The sequence below is a fragment of the Nipponia nippon genome, unplaced genomic scaffold (assembly GCF_047370975.1).
Source record: "Nipponia nippon isolate SJK-2023a ecotype South Korea unplaced genomic scaffold, ASM4737097v1 scaffold_8, whole genome shotgun sequence".
Classification (NCBI taxonomy): Eukaryota; Metazoa; Chordata; class Aves; order Pelecaniformes; family Threskiornithidae; genus Nipponia; species Nipponia nippon.
In genome coordinates this window covers 9,343,388-9,364,648 of record NW_028262402.1, presented here as the reverse complement: position 1 = coordinate 9,364,648, position 21,261 = coordinate 9,343,388, and the positions used below count along the sequence as shown (strand labels likewise).

Genomic DNA, 21,261 nt, shown 5'->3' with positions numbered 1-21,261 from the left:
AAGTTTTCTAGGAAGTCATGAATAACAGTTTGTGGAGACCAAGCGAAACCTACAAATTAATTCAGAGGATCTAACAAGAGAAATACATGCATAAGACTAACAGCAGGACTTCACATCCTATGGATAAATTTTATGTGCACATCCTTATTATCAAGGCATCTGTGTGAAAATCTCTGGCATGTTAGGCAAAACTCATCACAGTAAGAGCTGACAGTTTATCATTTCTCCCTATGAAAGTACAACTATGACAGTACTCAGAAATAGTATTTGCTTTAAAACTTTTTTAATTGCTTGGAAAGTTAGAACAATCAGCAGAGAAAAATAACTTGTCTCAATAATCAAGTATTATCAGATTTCTGATTTTCTACATCTGAAACCCAAAATGACAGCTTCAAGTGTATACAGTATACTTGTAAAATACTCGAGTTTTGGAAGTAGTTTTTCATTTAATTTACTCTTGTAGCATGGAATAACTGAATATATGAAATGAAATTATGGATTTCTAACTGTTAAAGCAAAATTCAAATTTTTCCTTAAGAACCCTCTGGATTATAGAGAACTTACCATCTTTATATACACTTAAGTTACAAAACAGTTTTCTGAGGCAGTTTTGAAGAGAAACTATATATTAATATGATTCTGAAAAGATCTACTATAATCAACAATAGGGTTATTTTTCAGATGCTAATTGCCTCTTTGAAAACAAGACACACCCACAATTTTAAGACATAACATAAATTCTCAAATGGCAACCCAGTTTGTCAAAATCATTTGCTGCAACTGCAAAACCAAGAAACAAGTCTGGAAAGTATAACATGTCAGGCAGCTCTCAAAAGCATTCAAACTGTTAGGCTTTGTCTGATCTTTACTGTGAAAGAGGCAATAAAACAATAGTTTTTCATACAAACTAATTCTTAACAGAGGTCAGCAAGACTACCGGGAACTATTTTTTTGTTCCTGTTTTTTAGTTTATGTCTAAAAGGAAGATCATATTTATTTAAGAGAAATTTTATATTCAGCTATATATCAACTATATTCTACTATTTTGTAGTAGAATTTTTAGTGTTAAGAATTTTTGGGTTTTGATCTTTATTTGAGACTGAAAATATTTCACAAAAATCTAAAAATAAGCTTAAAGAAAAAAGAGCCTAGTTATGCATAACAGAACAGGAAGCTACACGAAGTCTGAATCATATTATGGAAGAATATGCCATAGTTGACTGGAACAAGCATTCCAGTCACTTCTCAGTGTTTGCTTCTGTGTGTCAGAAGAAAAAGCAAGAGATAACAGTAAAGGCACAAAAATACAGCTGATTTTAACCCGACTCCTCTGCTTCACTGTGGGTCTATTTTTTCCTTTTTTTTTTTTTAAAGTGACAGAGAAAGATGTTTCTCCAAAATTCTTTCCCCCAAATTTGCTCTAGATAAACATGCATTAAAAACAAATAATGGACCTACAGAATCCTAGAATTATGTAGGTTGGAAGGGACCTGGTCCAACCTCTTGCTCAGAATAAGGCTAAATTAGGTAACGGCCTAGTTTGTTCAAGTTTTGAATAACTCCAAAGATGGAGACTCCACAATTCATCTAGGCCCCAATTTCCAGTGTTTGATTATCCCTACAAATTAGTATTTAAAAAGGTCCCTTCTTCCCTTAAATTTTCAGTTTCAGCATTGATTCTTCCACCAACAGTTTTACTAATTCTGCAATCAGACAGCCAGCATTCATTTTTAAGAAAAACATGCAGTAGACAGGCATTTAGTATAGATTTCAGAACACCCCTCTAAGTAAAAACAATTATCATTTTAAAACAGCAGTAGCAGCAGCATTAAACACACCTCACTATGCAGTTACCAACACCTAGGAAACTTAGAACTGCCAACAAAAGCCAGTTATGCCTTCCAACAATTCTGATATGGCAAATATATTTACCTTAAAAAAATTATAATGAGAAATATTTATTCAATACCACAGAGAAAACTGATCAGATTTAGAATAAGAACTCACTTTTGATTAATGATGTCTACTCTGAAAATACTTTTCTAAATGTCTGACAAAGTCTGTATTTAAACAGACTGAATTTCCAGCTTTCCTTAAATGCAAGGTAAGACATTTTTATATGTAACATACATCTAATATCAATAACAACAGTATAATAAAAATTATATAGTTTAAGTTATATTTTATATGGATATATATTCAGATGTGATGTACAAAGTCACCATCGTTCGAGTAAATTTATCTTTACAAAATCTTCCTGTTAAAAAAGTAGATAATTTGTAGGACTGTTGTTCTTGGTGTTATAGAAGTCCAACTAAATTACAAAGCACAAATCTGTACCAAAAAGAAAAGCATTGCAGAATTCATTCTGGACCTCAGGATAATTTATAATAATCTGAATTTAAAACTTGAAGGTTGTTTGCTTTCCTAAAGGGTTCTCAGACTATCAAAATTGAATATCAACAAGACATCTTTCCTTTGTAATGTCTAGAATGAACACTTAGAAATCCACATGCATAATAATGCTTATATTCAAAACGCAAAACAAGCAGCTCTCCAAAGATATGAAACACTTCTGATCCTTTCAAACCATGGTCAAAGTCATTTTATAATTAACATTGATTTCAAATGAAGTGTAGTAAGAATACAACAGCACTGCCAATTTTCTTTTTTAAAAAGGCCCAATTCAACTGCTGCTTTAGTTACAAAACTTTGCTTTAAATTTTTATGTCATGGCTTGCAAACAGAAGTTTTTCTGTCTTTCTACATATGCAAAAAAAAAAAAAATCACACAAAGCAAACTGCATGTAGAGGCCTAGTACTAAATCTAGTATCTTGCCTGAAGATTTGGTAGGACTATGAGTACTGAAGGTGGTAAGGGATTTGGAAAACCCCACGCATTCCATGGAGAACACTACCACCTGATGTGGGCTAGGCATTGGGAAGTGCCTACCTGCCAAAGAGAGAAAACATACTGTATTTGCAAAATGGGAATATATTCCTGTTATGACAGAACTGGAAAACTTTAAAATTAACATTAAAAACTAAGCTGTAATAGTGCTGAAAATTTTCTCTTTAAGATGAAAGTAACCCCCTCACATTACAGTGTTGTGCTACTTGGAAACCTTATTTCAATAAGATTCACTTCTGCTTCCTACTCTCTTCTACACAATACCTATACTAATAATTTTCGAGCCTTGTTTTTCTTTGCTGATCTAAAACCATACTGAATTCTTACTGAACATGAACTATTTAAAGCAATTGATCTTAAGCTTTCAGCAGTCACACCACTTTCTTAAAAAACCCAGAAGACAAATATAAGTAAAACAATAGAACTAACCAGTTTTTGTCTTTAATTGCAGTTGTCCACTGTTGGGCATATGAGCTCCTCCTCCAAAGATAGCAGACCACATTTTGCTGTTAAGTGGATGAGCCATAATTCTATACAACTCATTGCTAGAATGTGTTGCTAGGCCATGGATGAACAGACTCAGATAGACTGCAGTTAGGATTTCACAAAGTAAAACTGTGAGACCTGGCTGGGCTTCCTCACCAGCAGAATTCAAGAGACGTATCAGAGCTGTTATTCCTATTTATAAAGAAAAAAAAAAAATAAACCATATATGTGTGTGTGTGAACATACTCTGGATTATCATGGGTATTTTGACTGGCAACCTTCTAATGTAGAAAAATTCTAAGTTTTAGAGGAAATGGAAAACTCCAGGAAAAAGTCACATGCTATTTATTTTTAACAGCTCCATCTTTTGGGCTAACAGTTAAAGAAATACATAGCAACTTTTCAAGAATAAGAGAAAAAAAATACCACAAAAAAGCGCTCACATTTTGGAATATATCTTAAATAAAACACTGGCAGCTTTAATTCAACTCCCTGGTACTGAAACTCTATGATACAACATCTAGTTACTTTACTTACATAAATCTTTCTTCCCCCCATGTCTCAAGCTCTCTCTTTTCTGGCTCTTCAATTCTTTCAGCAAAGGGTTAGCTCTTTATTCTCTACTTTTAATTCAGTACCTCACAGCATATTTAATACATAGCATCCAGATCTTAAGATAAAAAATACTAATCTGCTCATTGACTTTCTTGTGGTGCTTGTTTCACCAGTTAGGTTTATAATTCCAGCATAACACTAAGTTGAAATGCTATATTCTCAGTTTACTCTGGTAAAGCCAACCAAAAATCATGCGCATCAACTTGAACTATGCACTGTCTGACAAGTGTTCTTTCACCCAAGTACTAAACATCTTGTAGTGTTTTTACACTCCCACGAAAAGTTGTATAGAGTTTCAGATGTGGCTCCAACTGTGTCACTTCGTGCACATAAGAGAAAATACAAAAAGCAGTGGCCAAAGAATTCTGCTTTGTGTTATGCTCTCCCATTTGCACATAAAGCATGTGATGCTATTAAAAAAAAATAGAGAAATAAGTTCAAGGTGATTGCTAGCACAATTGCTAAAAATCCCTTGTCCGATTCATTAGAAATTTAACTCTGCAACTAATGAAATAAGGAGAAAACAGATGACAATCTGATTTCTCTTTGAAATCTGTAGATTCAGTGACAGAATGTTTTGCAGAAAAGAAAAACTAGTATAGCGTCAAATACAAAGACTGCTTAAGGTTCTCCAAAAAAAATTTTTAATGTGAAATTTTCTTATTGAAAAAACAAATCCCATAATATGAAAGCATATTTCTTGGCTACACTTAAAGTTAGTGCTGTAAACTGAAGCTCATACAGACACATATTACATGGTTTACACTCCCTCTAATATGACTAGTGTAGGTTCATTAGCATAGATCCCAGCACACTTTAAGAACTACCTGAAGTCCTATGTGGGTTTCAGAGCAGAACACAATTCATTATAAACTTTGTATTGTCAATAGTTTCACGTTAGTTCAAAAGTTGTACATAAGCTACAACCATTCTGTGATGGAGCACAAACTAAGATAGCCTTTCATGTCCTTTTCAAGAGTAAGGAAGTAGAATAATGCTGGTTGTCTGCAGGGGGAGCAAGTAGAGCACAGGACAACACCCTACTTTCCATTTATCTGCCCTTTACTAGAGCCTCCACTAACATTTTTTAGCAAGAGAAAGCAATATAAATCAACTTGACTTAGTGAATAACCAGAATTACTAGCTTACAGCTTTTGAAAAATGAAGATAAAATTTTATTATACGAACTTATTTTTACCACACAGCTGTCACAAATACTACTAGAAAGTCCAGAGCATAGCTACATTCTCTTACAGTGGATGCAGACAATTAAGTTTTCCTTAAGAGGAAAGAAACAAATCAACTCTAGATACCTGGCCATTGAGCAGGTGACGTATTGGGAGTCACTGTTTCTTCTAAGCTTCCTGTTCTTAGAGAATGGCGCTGAGTTAATAGCACTGTCTGATACACTGTTCCAGTGAACTGATTTGCTTGAAATGAGCTGTGAAACAGAAAAGTGGGATGTTGTATTTATAAAAAAAAGTTATGTTTAAAACTGTTCAAGAGATGGCCCTTTCTAGATGTAGGCAGGTGTGAGCACTACCTTCCGGTGCATTATGTATTATACCATCACTACAGTGAGACAATAGGTTGACCATGCTCTAGCAAGTACTTTTCATAGACCTTTACCTGTAGCTGTGGCCATCACAAAGGCATTGGTAGATGCAAGCAGAGAGTGACGCTGCTAAGGTATGCATTACATATATCTGTAAGACAAAGTTTTATAGAACATATTACACTCAAGATGACCAGTGGTTAGTATCATAGCCTTTCACGCATACAGATTTGTAACAGTGGAACAAGAGCTGAATATCAAAAGTACAAGCACTTATGGCAAAAATCACTTACAAAGCCACCTTCTCTTCAGAATTCAATTCGAAGAAATCGGTTCACTTTGCAGTGAAAGGGAAGGGGAAGCACTCACTCACCCCACCAACCCATAATCATAGATCAGCTCTAGCTGCAATGTTTTCAATTAAGAAACAGCAACATATTAAACCTCTGTACAACAGTTTTAAGTGATTATACCCTAAGACAGTAGCAATATGCTGTCTCAGAATACAAAGCCTTTGCTTCAGAATGGAAATTATAATGCAACTTAGTTTTTGACCAATTCTTGTGCAGCTCTCAGACACACACACAATTTACTCAGTATCACACTGATCTTTATCATAGCTGGTACTTTTCTTAATGTATCACAAAACACACGTACGTAAAGAGCTAGAGAATCTGTTGATCAAAAAGGTTCAGTAAAAAACGATTAGTTTATTATACTTATTTGTCTGTTCCCTCTGAAACGAAGCACAGACTAGGAACTGAGCAATCTCTTGAGTAGTCTCTAGAAATCTCTAGGAAAAGTAAACATTATTTGGGACCTAACACATACAAAACTTCAGGAAAGATCTAATCTAACACTTTAAGTTTGGTTTCCAGTCCAAGGTTAAATATAGAAGCAATCTTACAGAAACATAACTTAAAAAAAGACTATATTTTACTGTATAAACATATATACTGTTTCACAAAAAAGTCTGAGTTTACTGCACTTTGCTGATAATCAGTTTTTACACTTCAAAACTTAATTTTACTTAGGTCTAGGACTGAAATGCAGAGTTTATCATTAATATAACAGAAGTAATGATCATACTGTCATAAAGACAAACGTGACACTGATAATGTAGTACAAAGTGTTTTCCATAACAGATGTCATCTTGGACAAATACAGAGTCCTGAGAGAGGCCAATGTACTTCGGCTTGTTGAACCAGATGCTTAACACCTCAACAATAAGTAATAATCAGTGAACATTATAGTACTACAGAAAACACTTAAGTTCCACAGTTTTATTACTTGTCACAGGTAGGCACATCAGAAAGTTTTCATGCTGTCAGAAAAAGATTCATGACTTCATCAACCTGGACAATGACAACAACAAACCCAAACAACTATAAAAAAAATACACACCTTGTTGTTCTGAGTATCTGGATGAGGTGGTGAATCAAGGTTTATTATGGCATGTAATATATCATGAGTTAGGTTACCAAGATGTAGCAACGGATTAGCCACCACTGTTTTGGCACTAGCTGTGCAAGCAAATAGGAGAGGTATGGAGCTTTGCTCTGGTAGAGGGCTGGAAGGTATCTGTATTGACTGTTCCTAAAAACAAGCAAGAAACACACACAAAGTGATAGCGCAGCTTCCTAAAGGGAACAGAACTTTTGAAAGAGGGGAAAGGGACTCTAAACAAAAAAACCCATAACCTACAGAAAACATAACATGTTAAAAACAGTGTTACAGTTATTATAAAACAGCTGCATGCTATAATAAGAAAACTTCAACAATAATATGGAACACATTCAAAAAAATCTACAAGAAACCTGAAGCAAGACAAAACACAAACTAAGCTCCCCCACATACCTGCTGAGACTCCTGCAATAGCAGAATTAATTCCATTCTGACAGATGCCAAACCTCCACCATGAGAGCCATGAAGTATACAGTAACTAAGGAACATTCTGAGGAGAGACTGATATTTCAGAAGCCATTGACGTCTTCTCTGAAAGTCTTCTTTCTGTAGCATATTTTTTTGCTGGTCAGCGGAGTCTTCAGGGTTTTCATGTACCGTAGCTTCCTCTGGCATCACACTAATTCCTGACTGTATCTCTTCTACTTCAACATTATAATCACAGGTCTTTTGAAGAGCTACCACTTCTCTTTCAAGCCACTGATAAAGCTGATACCTCAGCTTCCCACCATCTACCTCATAACCAGTAGACAGCGTACGAAGCTCTACAGTAAGAATTTTCAGGCATGCTCTAAACTTCAGCTGTGCTGAAATTATATCTTCTGAAGGACTCAGAATATCTTTGTCATCAACTACACTAAAAGATTCTGTGTAGCTAGAACTTGTTTCATATAATTTTTCAGGTTTCTTCAGAGGTTTTAGCTCTTTCATTACCAGGGAAGAATCTTCACTCTCATCACTTTCATCACTGTCTGACTGTAGTTTCAAGTGTTCATCTTGGAATACCACACTTGGCTGGCTCCAGTCAAAGGACAGAGTTGAACTTGAATGTTTTCCTGATGAACAATCTGAAGATGAACCTAGACCATTCAATACTGGCTGTGACCAATCAACACTGGAAGATTGGTCTTTTGTTTCCAACTCTTTAACTGGAGAAGATGGTGAAAAATCTTTACTAGTATCCATTAAACTAGGGGATCTACAGAATGACTTTGACCTCTTGACAACTTTGGGCATCTTTGATAACACTTCCAAGGCCAACATAGGACAACCAGCTTTCAGATGCGCATATGCAGTGGTGAAAAACAGCCGTCTTTCGCCTAGGTTGATTTTGTCAGCTAATCCACTTTCTACTGTCAGGCAAATGTGTGTGGAAGATGTATCAGAAGACCCAAAATGACGTCGCAACAAGAGAGGATGTGTTCTTAAGTAGTTATAGAAGTTAAACACCGCAGGGTTACAACTCGATGAGCCATCTCCTTCATCTGAAAAGATATTGCATCAGGAGGAAAATCTATCATTCTGTATGAAATAATCCATCTGCAAAGTTCTAAGTTCATCAGAAGGCTATTAGGTCTTAATATTCATTCTATTGTTTACTTCATTGCATCCCCCTTTTCGCCTTCCTTTGCACACCTTTATCATTTGGGTGTCTTTGGAGGGAGGACATTGCCAAACCTAATCACTACTAAAAAGAGAAGCTTGAATGGCAGACCAGGTAAGACCTTTAAAACAGTTGTCATTTCTTTTCCTTGCAGTCAGACTAGTTCTCCTGCAGTCAAACAGGACCATGTTCCTGTTCAGTTTAGATTTCTGAAGTCTCCATCACTAAACGACAGTAAGATGTTACATGTTACTATTTTTACTTTTAAAAAAATTTTTTTTTAAATTTGATTAGTATTTTTTATTTTGTCTACCTCTTAACAAAAATGCAACTTAAAATAAAACCAGGAAATCCTTAACATTTATACGTATTGATCACTATTACATACAAATAAATGAATTATACAGCAGTGCAGCACCTACAGATTTTATTTTCATGTCCAAAAGCACAACACGAAAACCCCTGAAAAGATACGAGCATCAGCATAGAATGATTCACACAGCTTCTGAAGAGTCCAGGTTAGCTGAGATATATCCTTACTGTTTCCTCTGTCAGGAGTTATGGCAAAACTAACTACAGATAATAGGAAAAGGTACATGAAAGAGCACCTTTTAAGTAAGAAAATAAAGCAACACACCACAAACAAGCCACTGAACTTCTTCTACAGAAGAATTAGTAACATTTAAATATTATTTTACACACAAGGATGTGACCAAGACGGAAACAACTAAATACTACATCCCTCATTTGCTCAAAATTATCTTGAGGAATGTAACTTCTACTGAAATCAGTTCTTAAAATTAATTGCACAACTCTGTGGATTCGAATCTTCATTTATCCCCATCAAGATTCTCTCAGTAGCCAGGACTGAAACCAGCTATTATGCTAACTACTAGTGACTTGATACATTTAACTTCCTTGACAACATTAACTTTAGGAAATAATACAACTGATTCTTAGAAGGCCTATAAAGTTAGCAAGTAAACAGGGAAAAGAATCACTTTAGGAGACTTACATGCTACTTCAGGCACCATGTGGGCCTTCTTGTATCATAGGGGATATCAAAATCTTTGCTATGGCAGTTCATCATTGTGGTCAACCATTCTTCCCAAGGACTAAAAGCTACAAAACACCATGTCTTCCAGACTCTGCTATGTAACTATGCAACAAGATTTTTTCCTAGCTTGTGACTAACTTAATGAAGTTAATTTGTCTCTTCATCTTTAAGTTGCTGCTGGAAAAACAGCTGCATCACTGCAGGGTCATTCTCATTATCCTGATATTCACATACTTAAAGGATAAATTAAGTATCCATTCATGAGATACAGGATAACACCACCACAGTCACCACATTTAGGATAAAACCGTACAAAAATACATTGCTACAGCAAGCTACTTACTAGCAACGCTGAGCAACTGTGCAGTACCTGATCTTGTTCAGACTATGCTTTAAGAAACTACTGCTTAAAGCAACAAATAGTTAAAACCAACCTAACAGGCAAAATACTCATATTCTTACCTCCATCTTCAACAGAATGTTTAATCAAAGTGTCAAGAGCCTTGCTATAATCTTCTAAAATCCAGTAAGCCATACTTCGCAGAAAAGGGTCAGAGTGCATGTTTCCTGAGCTCTCTTTTCCAGGAAACACACTTCCCAAAATTCTCTTCTGTAGTACAGATTTATAAGTACTAGATACTTCAAACTCTGACTCATAAAGCCTTGCTATTACAAGAGCCAGTTGAATGTCATTCAGTTTTTCAAGGCAGACCTAATTGAAAATAAATATATTCACAAGACCAAACGTTATAATTTCTCCTCTGGTTAAAATGATCACAAGACAGGAAGTGACATAAATCTGTTTAGATTGAGATAACTAGGTCTATCAATTCCATAAAAAATTAGCAGGAACTATGCAGAATAGCTGTGGCCAACTATGATACGCAAGATCTGATTTGCAATTTCTTTAGTTTAAGCCTGACATGGCAATAGATCTTTGAAATCAATTGGCTTCAATAAATCATTGTCAGTGTGCACATGCCACCTCTTGAAGCCGTATGTTTTGGTTACGAAGCTTTACAGAACAAATCCTTCATTATCAAAGAGATGAATTTCCTCCCAACTTTTCAATTTAAACAGATCCAGGAAATAATTTTTTTTTGTGAAGGGATTCTAGGAGCCAACCCACATCACTGCCAAAAAGCCTTTGTTTTCAGATCTGGAACTTCCTATTGAAAAACTATGTTGTCTTCACATATGGTAGAGCAGACAATCTGAAAGCAAGTTAATGGTAGGTAGGCCTCTAAATAATATTATGGAGAAATTAACCATGGGACTTTTTAGTATTACTACCATGAGAGCTAAAACAGAATCAAAACATCAATATCAAAGATTTGTATTTGTCATTAATTTGGGGTGGGAGGGCAGGGTGGGAAAGAGCACAAACAAATCAGAATCTTCAGTGGTTGTATGAATGCAAAATGCAAGTCACATTCAATATATTTCTAAGTTTGGGACAATATAACAGTCTTAAACATAAAAAAAGAAGTTCATTACTTTATTACCTCCACTGCATCTTTTAAGTGTCCTGCCAACAAGAAAAATGCTGCAGAATGTTCAAAACGCTGTTTGCCAAGCAAAGAAAAAGCATTCTTTAATGCTGCTTTACGCCATCTGTCCTCAGTAAAGTTGTTTCCAAAAAACTGTGTCATTTTAGTATCTTTTTGGGACCTGCATATTGAACATAATTGATAAAAATTTTATATATTTTACTAGATGCATTATGGTCCTTCGTTTCCTTAGATGCTAGTAGAATTTTACACAGATCTTTTCATTAGGAAATGCAGAGGCTCTCACCACACTGGAAGCATACGAAGCTTCATATTTTAAAATAACAACTTTAGTAAATACAAAAACTAATGGTATTTTCAGTTAACCTGATACAAATACAGAAAAGCTCATTTTTCCCAGGTGAGGTCTTAAGAATAAGTGACAATGCAAACTACTTTTTGAAAAGTTTGCAACATTGAACATTATATTACGAAACACCAGTTCAAAAGACAGACTTAATTCAGTCCTCTGAACTTAAGGTAAAATTTATAACAAACACTCTTCTAAAAGATAGCCATGTCATTCCACACACTACGCAGGTAATCCTCAAAGTAAATCAGAATTAAGCAGTGATTGAAATTACAGTAGATTCGAGACTAAAATTTGAAGCATCTACCTTCAGAAACAGCAACTCATTACCTCAGTAAATACAAGAAGCTTAAAAACTACCCAAGGTAGTGACTGATTTAGAAATCAAATCTCAGCTTTCAATGGTAATATTTGTACTTCTTTTGGATTACCATCGCATTCAACTTTTTTCCCCAAAGCTATACCAGACAGTATGAAACTTCACATAAGAGCTTGCATGTCCCCTACCTGTATAATCCCCAGATCACAGCCTTCTTTTTCATTGCAAGGTAAAAAATGGCAGCATCAAGTGGATCATTGTTTCGCTGAAAGGCTGCTTTAGCCACCTGTGAAGACAGTTCAACAGCAAAAAAAACCCAACCAAAATTTAAATAAATCTTAAATGGGATTCCTGTTGCTTCTGGTATGCCACACCCCATAGTGCATGGAAGTTCTCTTTAATATAAGATCCCTCCTCTCACTATGAGTCTGACATAAGAACGCATGAAGATACCACAGCTTCAACCCCTTGTTTTTGGTTGATATCATTTAGCTAAAGCTTTTCCAGTTCTAGAAGCTTTTTGGCAGATCAAATGGGAATGCCTACAGCTGAAATCAGTTCCTGAAATCATAACAAAATTAATTTATTAGTTGCTCTGGTAACCAAAGGAAAAATGCAGTCTTGAAGAACAGGCTGGGACCACTCACAACAGGAGAAAAGCTGTTTACAGGATATTACTTTTGCAGGTTGAAAAGAAAAAAAGGGGTAAGTGGCAGCAAGAATAGTCCAAGACCCATGTAAGGTAACATTAAATGCAGGCCCAGAATACTTGGAATTTTTCAAAACCAAGGCAGGTAAGTTTCCTGAAGTGATGATCAATTGCTGAAGTTGAAAAGTAAAAGTAGACACATGCATTTTACCACTTTGTGCTTTGTAGTCAAAGTATCTTGTGCATGTCATTTTCTAGCTCAACACACTTGGCTTTTCCAAGAGCTTAAAACAAGTGATAATGAGGCTAGGCTTATTGCCACATCTGTGATGATTAAAATACATATTAAAAAAACCCACCACCAACAACAAGCCAAAACAAAACAACAGAAGGTTTTGTTATCATGGAAATGTATCAATTTGCAAAACAGATGTACAATATTTTAGTTGACCCTGCTTCTGATAGGTTTCTAAGGAGAACTTTTTCACATAACTTGTTTCCTAGTTTTGCTATAAAAAACAACTATATGCTCAATCTGTGTCTTCAGCATCCACAGTAAGCACTGTACACTGCCACCTTCAAAATGGAATATCTAAAAGCCCGCAATGTACTTCACGCTGGAATTTGAAACCTACGGTACTAAAAATAAACAGTTAAATACAAAAGCTCATATTCATACAATAAACTATACGTACAAAAAAATAGAGCACAAAACACTCAGAAACACTGAACATATCTAAAAAGTTAAAACCACATAAATAGAAGGTAAACACCAGAGGACAGCTGTTTGAAAAAAGTTTGGTAATTTTGTTTCAGAATGCTACGTTTACCTTTTCTATACATTTCCTCAGGCTATGGATATTTCGAACCCACCATCCTATACCCATAGCTCTGAGTTCCGACCATGTTGGATCTCCTTTCTGTACTGCAGGGAGCATGCTCAGTAGTTCTTCTTCTGCCACTGAATGAAATGCCCAGGCAAAATGACTAGTAGATAAACCTACATAATAAGCCATTTAAAAAAAAAAAGGGAGGGGAAAAAAAAAAAAAAAAAGAGATTCACTAATAAAATAATCCAGAATCTGAAGACAAAGGGGTGGGAAAGGGAGAAGGGAAGAAGGTCAAATTGTTTATTTTGGATTTCTAAGTGCATTGCTGATGAGGCAACAGACATTGAAGAACATGTGTAAGCACTGCATACCAAATATTAAAGAAAGCTAGAGATACAAATGAAAACTGGAAGGAGGCACACTCAACTGCACATCTGCAGATGCCTTGGAGGCACTTCTAACTATCAGCAATTTCTGAGCTCACCAGAAGCAGAAGTATCTCAACTAAAAGTATTCTATCAGAGACCTAACTCAGTAGCACTCTGTTGTGGCATTCCTGGCAATTTCCAATCTCTGATGCAGCTGCGGGTTACAAGCCACAAGACTGGAAATGCTATCAACTGTCATAATGACTAATGAAAGGGTAAAGAAGCAATCAGAGCCAGCCCTTTAGATTTGATTAAGCCTAATCAAGTCCATCTCATTCAGTTGTCTGCAATATCAGGTTGCAACTACTTAAAACTATACCAAAGAAAGCGATTTGAAGTAGTTCATTGGATAATTACGGTAAGCATATGAAAAAAACCATTTAAAGTCTGAGTAGCCTGTAAGAGGTTTTTTTTCAAACACGTGTTAAAAAACTAAGTAAATAAGTACTCTATTTTCTACTGCATTATTCCTGCAGAAGGTTATTGGAACAACATGGTACTAGAAGTACAGAAAAGCCAGTTCTTTTGGGGAAATAGAGAAAAATAAAAACCAAAAAATTATTGGGGGGGGGGGGGGGGGGAATCACTTCAGTTCCAAGACCTCTATCTAAAATAAAACAGACATTTTCTGCTCTAGCATATGTTCACATTGAACAATATTTTTTTAAAAAAATGACAAAATAACTCATTGATTCTGCAGAGGCATGTCAACAGCACAGCAATCATATGTATAGCTATGTCACTAAGATTCACCTCACATAAGAAAACACATCAGTTACCTTGGTGAAGCAGTTGAACTCGATGTACAGGAGGAAGTGAAGTTGTCAGAAATGTGTGAAGCCGAACAGCCAATAAAAATTTTAAACCACACTCATCAAGAGTTTCTCCACCTGGAATTAAATATTTTTATATGCACTTTAGAGAAACTACTAAAAGTAGCTATTCGGTGTCTTAACAGAAGTAATACTTCACAATTCTGAGACTACTAATGCTTTAAATTCATAAATATAATAGCTTAATTCATACTTCTTCCCTTCATGGAAAGGGAAAGAGGAAAACTTCAAATATAAGGAGTTTTCAAGTTATATGTTCTTAATGCAAGAAACAGAAAAAGTATTATCATATAAAAAAATCCATAAACTTATTTCTTGATTTCTCTACACAGTGCAACAAACATTGGCCATTAGGAAAGTCACCTCTTCAAAAGTGTATTAGAAACAATTACAGTATGTAGACTGACAGACTAACACTGGCATTAATAGTTAGCAACACAAAATTGGATCTTATAGAAGTCTGAAGTCTTCAAACTTTAATTAAACAGTAAATACTGTGATGGCACAGTAAATAATACAGGCTATACTATGAAACAAAACTATGACGTGCTTTCATAAGCCCCAGAAATATTCCAAAATAGGAAAAACTCCCAAAAAAGGTTGTGAAGCACAGTAGTACATTTAACACTAAGAGACAGCTTACCCTGATTCCTGTCTCTGCTTTCTCCAATGTCAGTACTGGTAGTAGCAATCGTATCTGCCAAGGCCATCAATGACATTTGCTCCATCCTAGTCAGACCTGGCAAGCTTGAATGAAGCAAGTGACGAGAAAGAACTTGAGCATGCTCTGGTCCAAAGTAAGTTGGGCTATATTGAGAAAGATCAATGACTTTTGGTTTCGAACTGTCTTCATCTGCATCAAAAGTAACAAGTTCATCTGTACTTATAACAGTATTTTGAAAGAGATCTTCATAATTGTCATTGGGCACATCTTTTTTATTTTGACTATTTTGATTATTAGACTTCTCTGAACAGGAATGACATGAATCGTCATCTGCAGCAAGCAGAGCGTACAAAGGCAATGGTGGAACAGAGTCTATTTCGATATAGTCTGTAGTCTCAGTTTTGCTGAATGTTTTGGGATCTCTTGCAGTACTTCCACTAGCACTGATGGTCAGAGATCTGAGCCTCTTATCGTGATTAGGTTCAGATTCATTTATAGCAACAACTTCTCCAGCAATGCACTTCACGAGATGGGACAAAATGGCTTTTGCTCTACGTACTTTACCAAGATCCATGAGTTCCAACAGTTGATATGGATGGTACTGAGGTAAAATGGGAGATAATGTATGAGCTGCTTCAAAGAGACCGGAATCTTCCATTTCTGTAGACAGATCACAGGCAGATCTTTTCCCACTAAGTTTCTGTGCAAGGCTGGTCATAGATCTGGTCAAGGTTCGCTTTGGTGGATGCAGACCTGAGGCAGCTGACTGGCTTTGTTTCATTAAGCTAGTTATACATGGCATACTTCCACTGGAGGAATCTGTACTAACTAGTTCCTGCTTGGAAGGAGATTGCCACTGGGAATAAACATGCATTTCACAGTCCATTCCAACTACAAGAATGCCATCACGCACCCAAGACAAAGAGACTGGAAAAGGAGGTGACCCCTCTACAGATGAAACCAAGTCAACACAACGCAGCAGAACAAACCTAGAAAGGGCTGTAGCCTTCATGTGGCCACTATGGGAGATTGCTACAATCTCCTTACCATTTTGTTCTTGCATTTTCCCAGAGAGCTGACCAAACATATAAAGTTTTGATCCAATTCCCACTGTTAGAATATGCGAACCATCTTCCCTAGACATCCAATCTAAGTGTACCAAGTGCTTCGTGCTGGGCATAATACTCCCACCATGAGACAGAGAAATGTCTTGTCGGTTATATGCCACTAAATTACTATCAATACTAACACCAGAGTCTAACATGGTGCCTATCTCATCTAAATGAAGAGTCTGTTCTAGAATCCAAGAAGAACCCCCTGTAGATTCACATTCAAAAATACTAACATGCATTACAAAATCTTGAGAAAGATGACTATTTTTAGATGTTACCTGCTTGTATGCTACTGCTAATCTGTTTGTGTGTGCACAGCTAACTTCAGTTGGCCTTCCTGGAACATTAATAGCACTACTGCTAAGAAGTCCATCTTCAATCAGTAATGGCCATTCTTCCCATACATATGTAACATCACTATGTGCACTATATTCTTGCATGGAAGAAGCTGATGATTCAGAGGTAACTCTGCATCTCCAGAATCGAACTTTTCCATCAGAGCATGAAGTAGCCAGCAGATACGGTGCACGGCAAACAGGATATATGGAAGATGAACTGAGATGTCCTAGAATTAAATAAAATACACTTTTACTGGGGGAAATATTAAAAAGCAAACAAAAAAGTAAAGAAGTTTTTATTCAGTTATCATTTTGTTATTCTGAAACAAAAAAGTATTAGCACTTCCTCACAAAGAGGGTTGTTTGCAGGGCCTCACAAAGGAGACAACGTGACAAAAATACTGTGAAACCATTTTACCCTTTGTTTCTATTTCATGGTCTAGAAAGGAGTCAAATTATATGATTTAAACCTGAATATTAATATCTCTCATCTCTCCCAAACAAACAAACAAGCATTTCCCATTCAGAAATCTAAAAATCTTTATAAAATATTTTTGGAAAGACTACTGATGGAAGCCTTAAAATTTACAAACAGATCCTACAAAAAATTTCATGAATGACTGCAAAACCAAATTTGTGTTTCTGTAATTCCTTTTATTGCAAGAACCTGGAATTCCATAAATATTATACCTTAAATGAAAGTTTTATTTTAGTATTAGTTCCAGAATCGAGATATAAAGTCAGGGGAGCAAGTTTTAGCAAACCTTTTGGATCCACCTACAGGCATTTTAATTTTAAAAACAAATACCAAACTTACTATTACTTTGTTTCTATTTTAAGACCAAAGTCAGAAAGGCAAGGATTCCTTATTTTATTCTTTAAAAAATTTACAAACCTGCTGATGGCTTTACACTTATTATCTCTACTCCTTCTGGCAAATGCAACTCTTGGCTATACACCATTTTGGAAGACAGAGTAAGCCAGCTGGTGCTCTGAAGATTGGCTCTACAGGCCTGATACTTTTGAGTGAAAGGTGATTGGATCTTCTCTGGATCTGGTGAAGAATACAATTCTTCTGTTTGTGTTGCTGCTTCAGGTGTATTTGAATCTACCTTTTCATCTAAAAAAGTTGGCATTGTTAATTTAAAAGAGTCAATGATTTCTTTTAACCTAAGAATTAATTTTACTCACCTCAGAAGTTGCAAAAAGACAGATAAAACATGACTTAAAGTTTTACTTTCATTTTAATGAAATGCATTCCCAAATTCAGATTTAAAAAGAAATGCTAGCACATCTCAGATTAAATACTTCTGAAATTCTAGAACTGCTGAGAAGTTACAGCTTTAAACAGTTCAGACTTAGAACAATCAAACTGTAACCAGAAACACCAAAACTGCAGATGAAAGAGGTATGTATGTGGTTATCCATGGAAATTAACGCTTCATGAAGCACAAAATACCTGCAGCTAGAGAAAATTAAATTAAGATCTCCATGTCTTGCCTTACAAATTGGGGAAAGGTATTTTTCAGAAAAGTTTTGTTAATATTTCCCTAATATGTAGGATCTCCGAGATTATGTGATACAAGTGCTTTGGGTTTGTTTTGGTTTTTTTTTTGTTTTTTGTTTTTTTTAATAAAACTCAGCAGCTGAAGTATGAATTTGATGGATTTGGAACATGAAGATTGACAACAGGTTGGTTGAAAAGCCTTATTAGCAATGTCCTAATCATACAAGTAGATCAAAAATTTTGGATCTTTAGTCTTCTCATGAACTCAAACTAATAGCAATAATACTTAAAATAACTGAAGAAATTCTGCCTTTGAAAGCAACTGTAAGACAAATACCAATTTGGTTTAAATGACAGAAACATGCATTATAACAGATTCCTCTGGTATGTAGTAAATGCCAGATATATGTTTTCTTAAAGTCTTTAAATGTTAAAAGAAAACTACTGAAATATATCTTAGCTTATTTAAAAAGTTTTATACTTTTTGAGGTAGTTTGGTAGCCTGAAAGAGAACTAGCAGATTTCAGAACTTCAGAATTGTTCATAATTGTAATTGTAGCTCTGATGTTTAGGTGCTTCAGACTACGGTCCAATTTAGAACTTATGTGTAAACTCAAAAATTGCAGAACAAAGTCTTCTAAGAAGCAAAACATCTGAACTGTTACACTGTATTAAAACCAGATATATATTTTTTCCCTTAGAATGCACAAAAAATACCAAACTTTGGGCTCAGGCTGAACTCAAAAGCTTCAACATTCTGAACATTAAGAAGTAATCAAGAAAGAAAGGGTTGTGGTGAAAGCTGGTAATAGAATTGCAGATTCTTCTCAAAAAGCTGAAATACAATTTAGAATATACTGAATAGCAGATATATTCACAAGATAGTGACTTTTTTTTAAAAAAACAGAAAACTACAAGAAAGAGGGCTTACCTACTGAGACTGGAATTGACTTCAAATGTAAATGCCACATATGTAGTAATGAATGGTTTTGAGTATACTCTATTACTATTAAGTAGAATTTTTCAGAGAATCCATTGTGCTTGTTTCCTGATGAAATTCAGAACAGGAAGATCTTAGGGGTTAGGCACCTAAAAGCAGAACTAAATTTTGCTGGCTAGCAAATAAACATATTAAGCTATCGTGAACTAATACTGAAATGCAACAGTGACTACATCCGACTCTGTTATATTAGTTTTCTCAGTATTTTATCACAAGCAGTAACCACTACAATTATAGGTACACACATGAAGAACTATCAGTGTTTTCTTTTAGAGAGGACAAAATATTTGCCTGAATTTACTGTGTTTAAAGTTAAATCCCAGAATATACTCTCAGCTCTACACCTTTGTCTTCTACGTGCTTGTGTCTTACAGTTTCTTAGCTACCCATTACTGGCAACTTTAACGGTTAAGCCAGTGAGCTAGACAGAGGTTTGGCCTTTAATGTATAAAAGGTATGCAAGTTACATCTAGAGAAGAAATGCCACGCCAACAGTTGGGAAAGTCATAGCCTGGTCTAATGGATAGGCTCATCCATCACAACCCAGACAGACCACCTGTATAGTCTGGAATGCACAAGAGGTACAACGTTTCTTCCTAAGAAATTATTTGCTATATTTTCACCCCAAGAAAAGACAACATCAGTAGGAGCCCATTTCTGGAGGGTGCACGCAGCCATTTTTCTTCCTTAGCACCAAAATAAACCCATTACAACCAAGAAGGAATAGTTAGTTTAGTGCCCATCTTTCCTCCATGATTCCTCCGACCCTTCTTTAGGTGTGCATCTACATAAAACATGATCAAGAATAAGCTGTATTTGCCCTGTGGGCTTGACATTGGGTTATTTATGGTACTGTAGAAAAACACAAGCGAATTTGTTCTCTTTTTAAAAATAATATATGCTAAATACTTACATGTTTTATTGAAGAGGAAATAGTGTTTTTTTAAAAAACTAAAGAGCTTTAAAGTACTAGAAAATACTTTCAAATTAGAATGTATGTGAATGATACACTTCTAATTCACAGTTTTTCAAAGGGTCCACTTAGTCCAATTTCTTACATAGCAGCAATCCATATAGACCTTCAAAACACATACAGATGTATACAGTTGCCCTTTTCTAAGATCAAGTATTCCATGTTTCTTTTAAAGTCCTTTCTGTATACCATGCTCAAGATGCAAACTTACAACAAATTTATGCTGTAGAGTAACAGTTCTTTTTGTTCTCTATTTTCTTCCTCATTTTCAAAAACCCGTTTGCATTTTGTGACCTCTGCTGAAAGTTGGGTTGACATTTGCATAGATAATCTTCATTACTCCAAATCTCTTTCTTGACTAGAAACAGCTAATTCAGAATTGATCATTATGTATATACAGTTCGGGTAATACTTCCCTAGGTGTCTCCCTTTTCTTCTAAGAAAAATAAATTTTGTGTATCGAGCTATTATGCGACATTTTTACACTGCTCCACAACTTTGCTTTTTATTCAGCATTCTCTTTACCACTGCAGATGACTTAATATCACAACATTTACTCTGATCCTTTTTTTCCACATTATTTTAACGGAACAGAGCAAAACAAAATTAAGATGCCTATATAACACAACTACTCACCCACTCCACCAAGGAAAACTGATCATTTATTCCAGAGCAATTCACATCCGCCCTAAGACCTACAAATCCACACACTACTCACAATATTGTATTTTATAGTTGTGTTTTGGCAGACTCGTTTGGCCTGTCATTTATTATACAACACGAGGCCTGAGGAGCAGTATTTAGCTGATGTAAAGGATGAACATCCATCATGAAAGGTCCCAAGTAAGCTTTGTCTATGTCATACCCTACAGCTACAGGCTCTACATTTAAAACCCTTTCCCCCTCATGTAAGAAAGGTATCAGCAATGGAATGCTTAATACAGTACCTGATCGGTATATCATGATTTAAGCTACTTTGTCTAAATTTGGTTGCGCACTACTCTTAAAGGAAGTGAAACACCCAAGTTTCATTAGATTAGATTTTCTTTGGTATATA

At 35.5% G+C, this 21,261-nt stretch overlaps 1 protein-coding gene across 15 annotated transcripts in view; it reads right to left on the bottom strand.

The window, feature by feature from the left end:
- The window catches only part of DMXL1 (Dmx like 1), an 86,620-nt gene that overhangs the window by 30,265 nt on the left and 35,094 nt on the right, over positions 1-21,261 (bottom strand). For 10 of the 15 annotated variants that reach the window (XM_087742656.1, XM_087742640.1, XM_087742641.1 and 7 more), the window contains 14 exons: positions 19,163-19,279; positions 17,620-17,844; positions 15,254-16,951; positions 14,557-14,667; positions 13,350-13,519; positions 12,059-12,156; positions 11,197-11,362; positions 10,154-10,403; positions 7,425-8,515; positions 6,972-7,163; positions 5,642-5,718; positions 5,326-5,453; positions 3,341-3,589; positions 2,840-2,953 (listed from right to left, as the gene is read on the bottom strand). In XM_087742656.1, coding sequence (XP_087598782.1) covers positions 2,840-2,953; positions 3,341-3,589; positions 5,326-5,453; positions 5,642-5,718; positions 6,972-7,163; positions 7,425-8,515; positions 10,154-10,403; positions 11,197-11,362; positions 12,059-12,156; positions 13,350-13,519; positions 14,557-14,667; positions 15,254-16,951; positions 17,620-17,844; positions 19,163-19,279 — 4,686 coding nt within the window. The remainder of the gene's footprint in view (positions 1-2,839; positions 2,954-3,340; positions 3,590-5,325; positions 5,454-5,641; positions 5,719-6,971; positions 7,164-7,424; positions 8,516-10,153; positions 10,404-11,196; positions 11,363-12,058; positions 12,157-13,349; positions 13,520-14,556; positions 14,668-15,253; positions 16,952-17,619; positions 17,845-19,162; positions 19,280-21,261) is intronic. The other 5 variants (XM_087742646.1, XM_087742647.1, XM_087742648.1 and 2 more) reach the window with 3 other exon arrangements.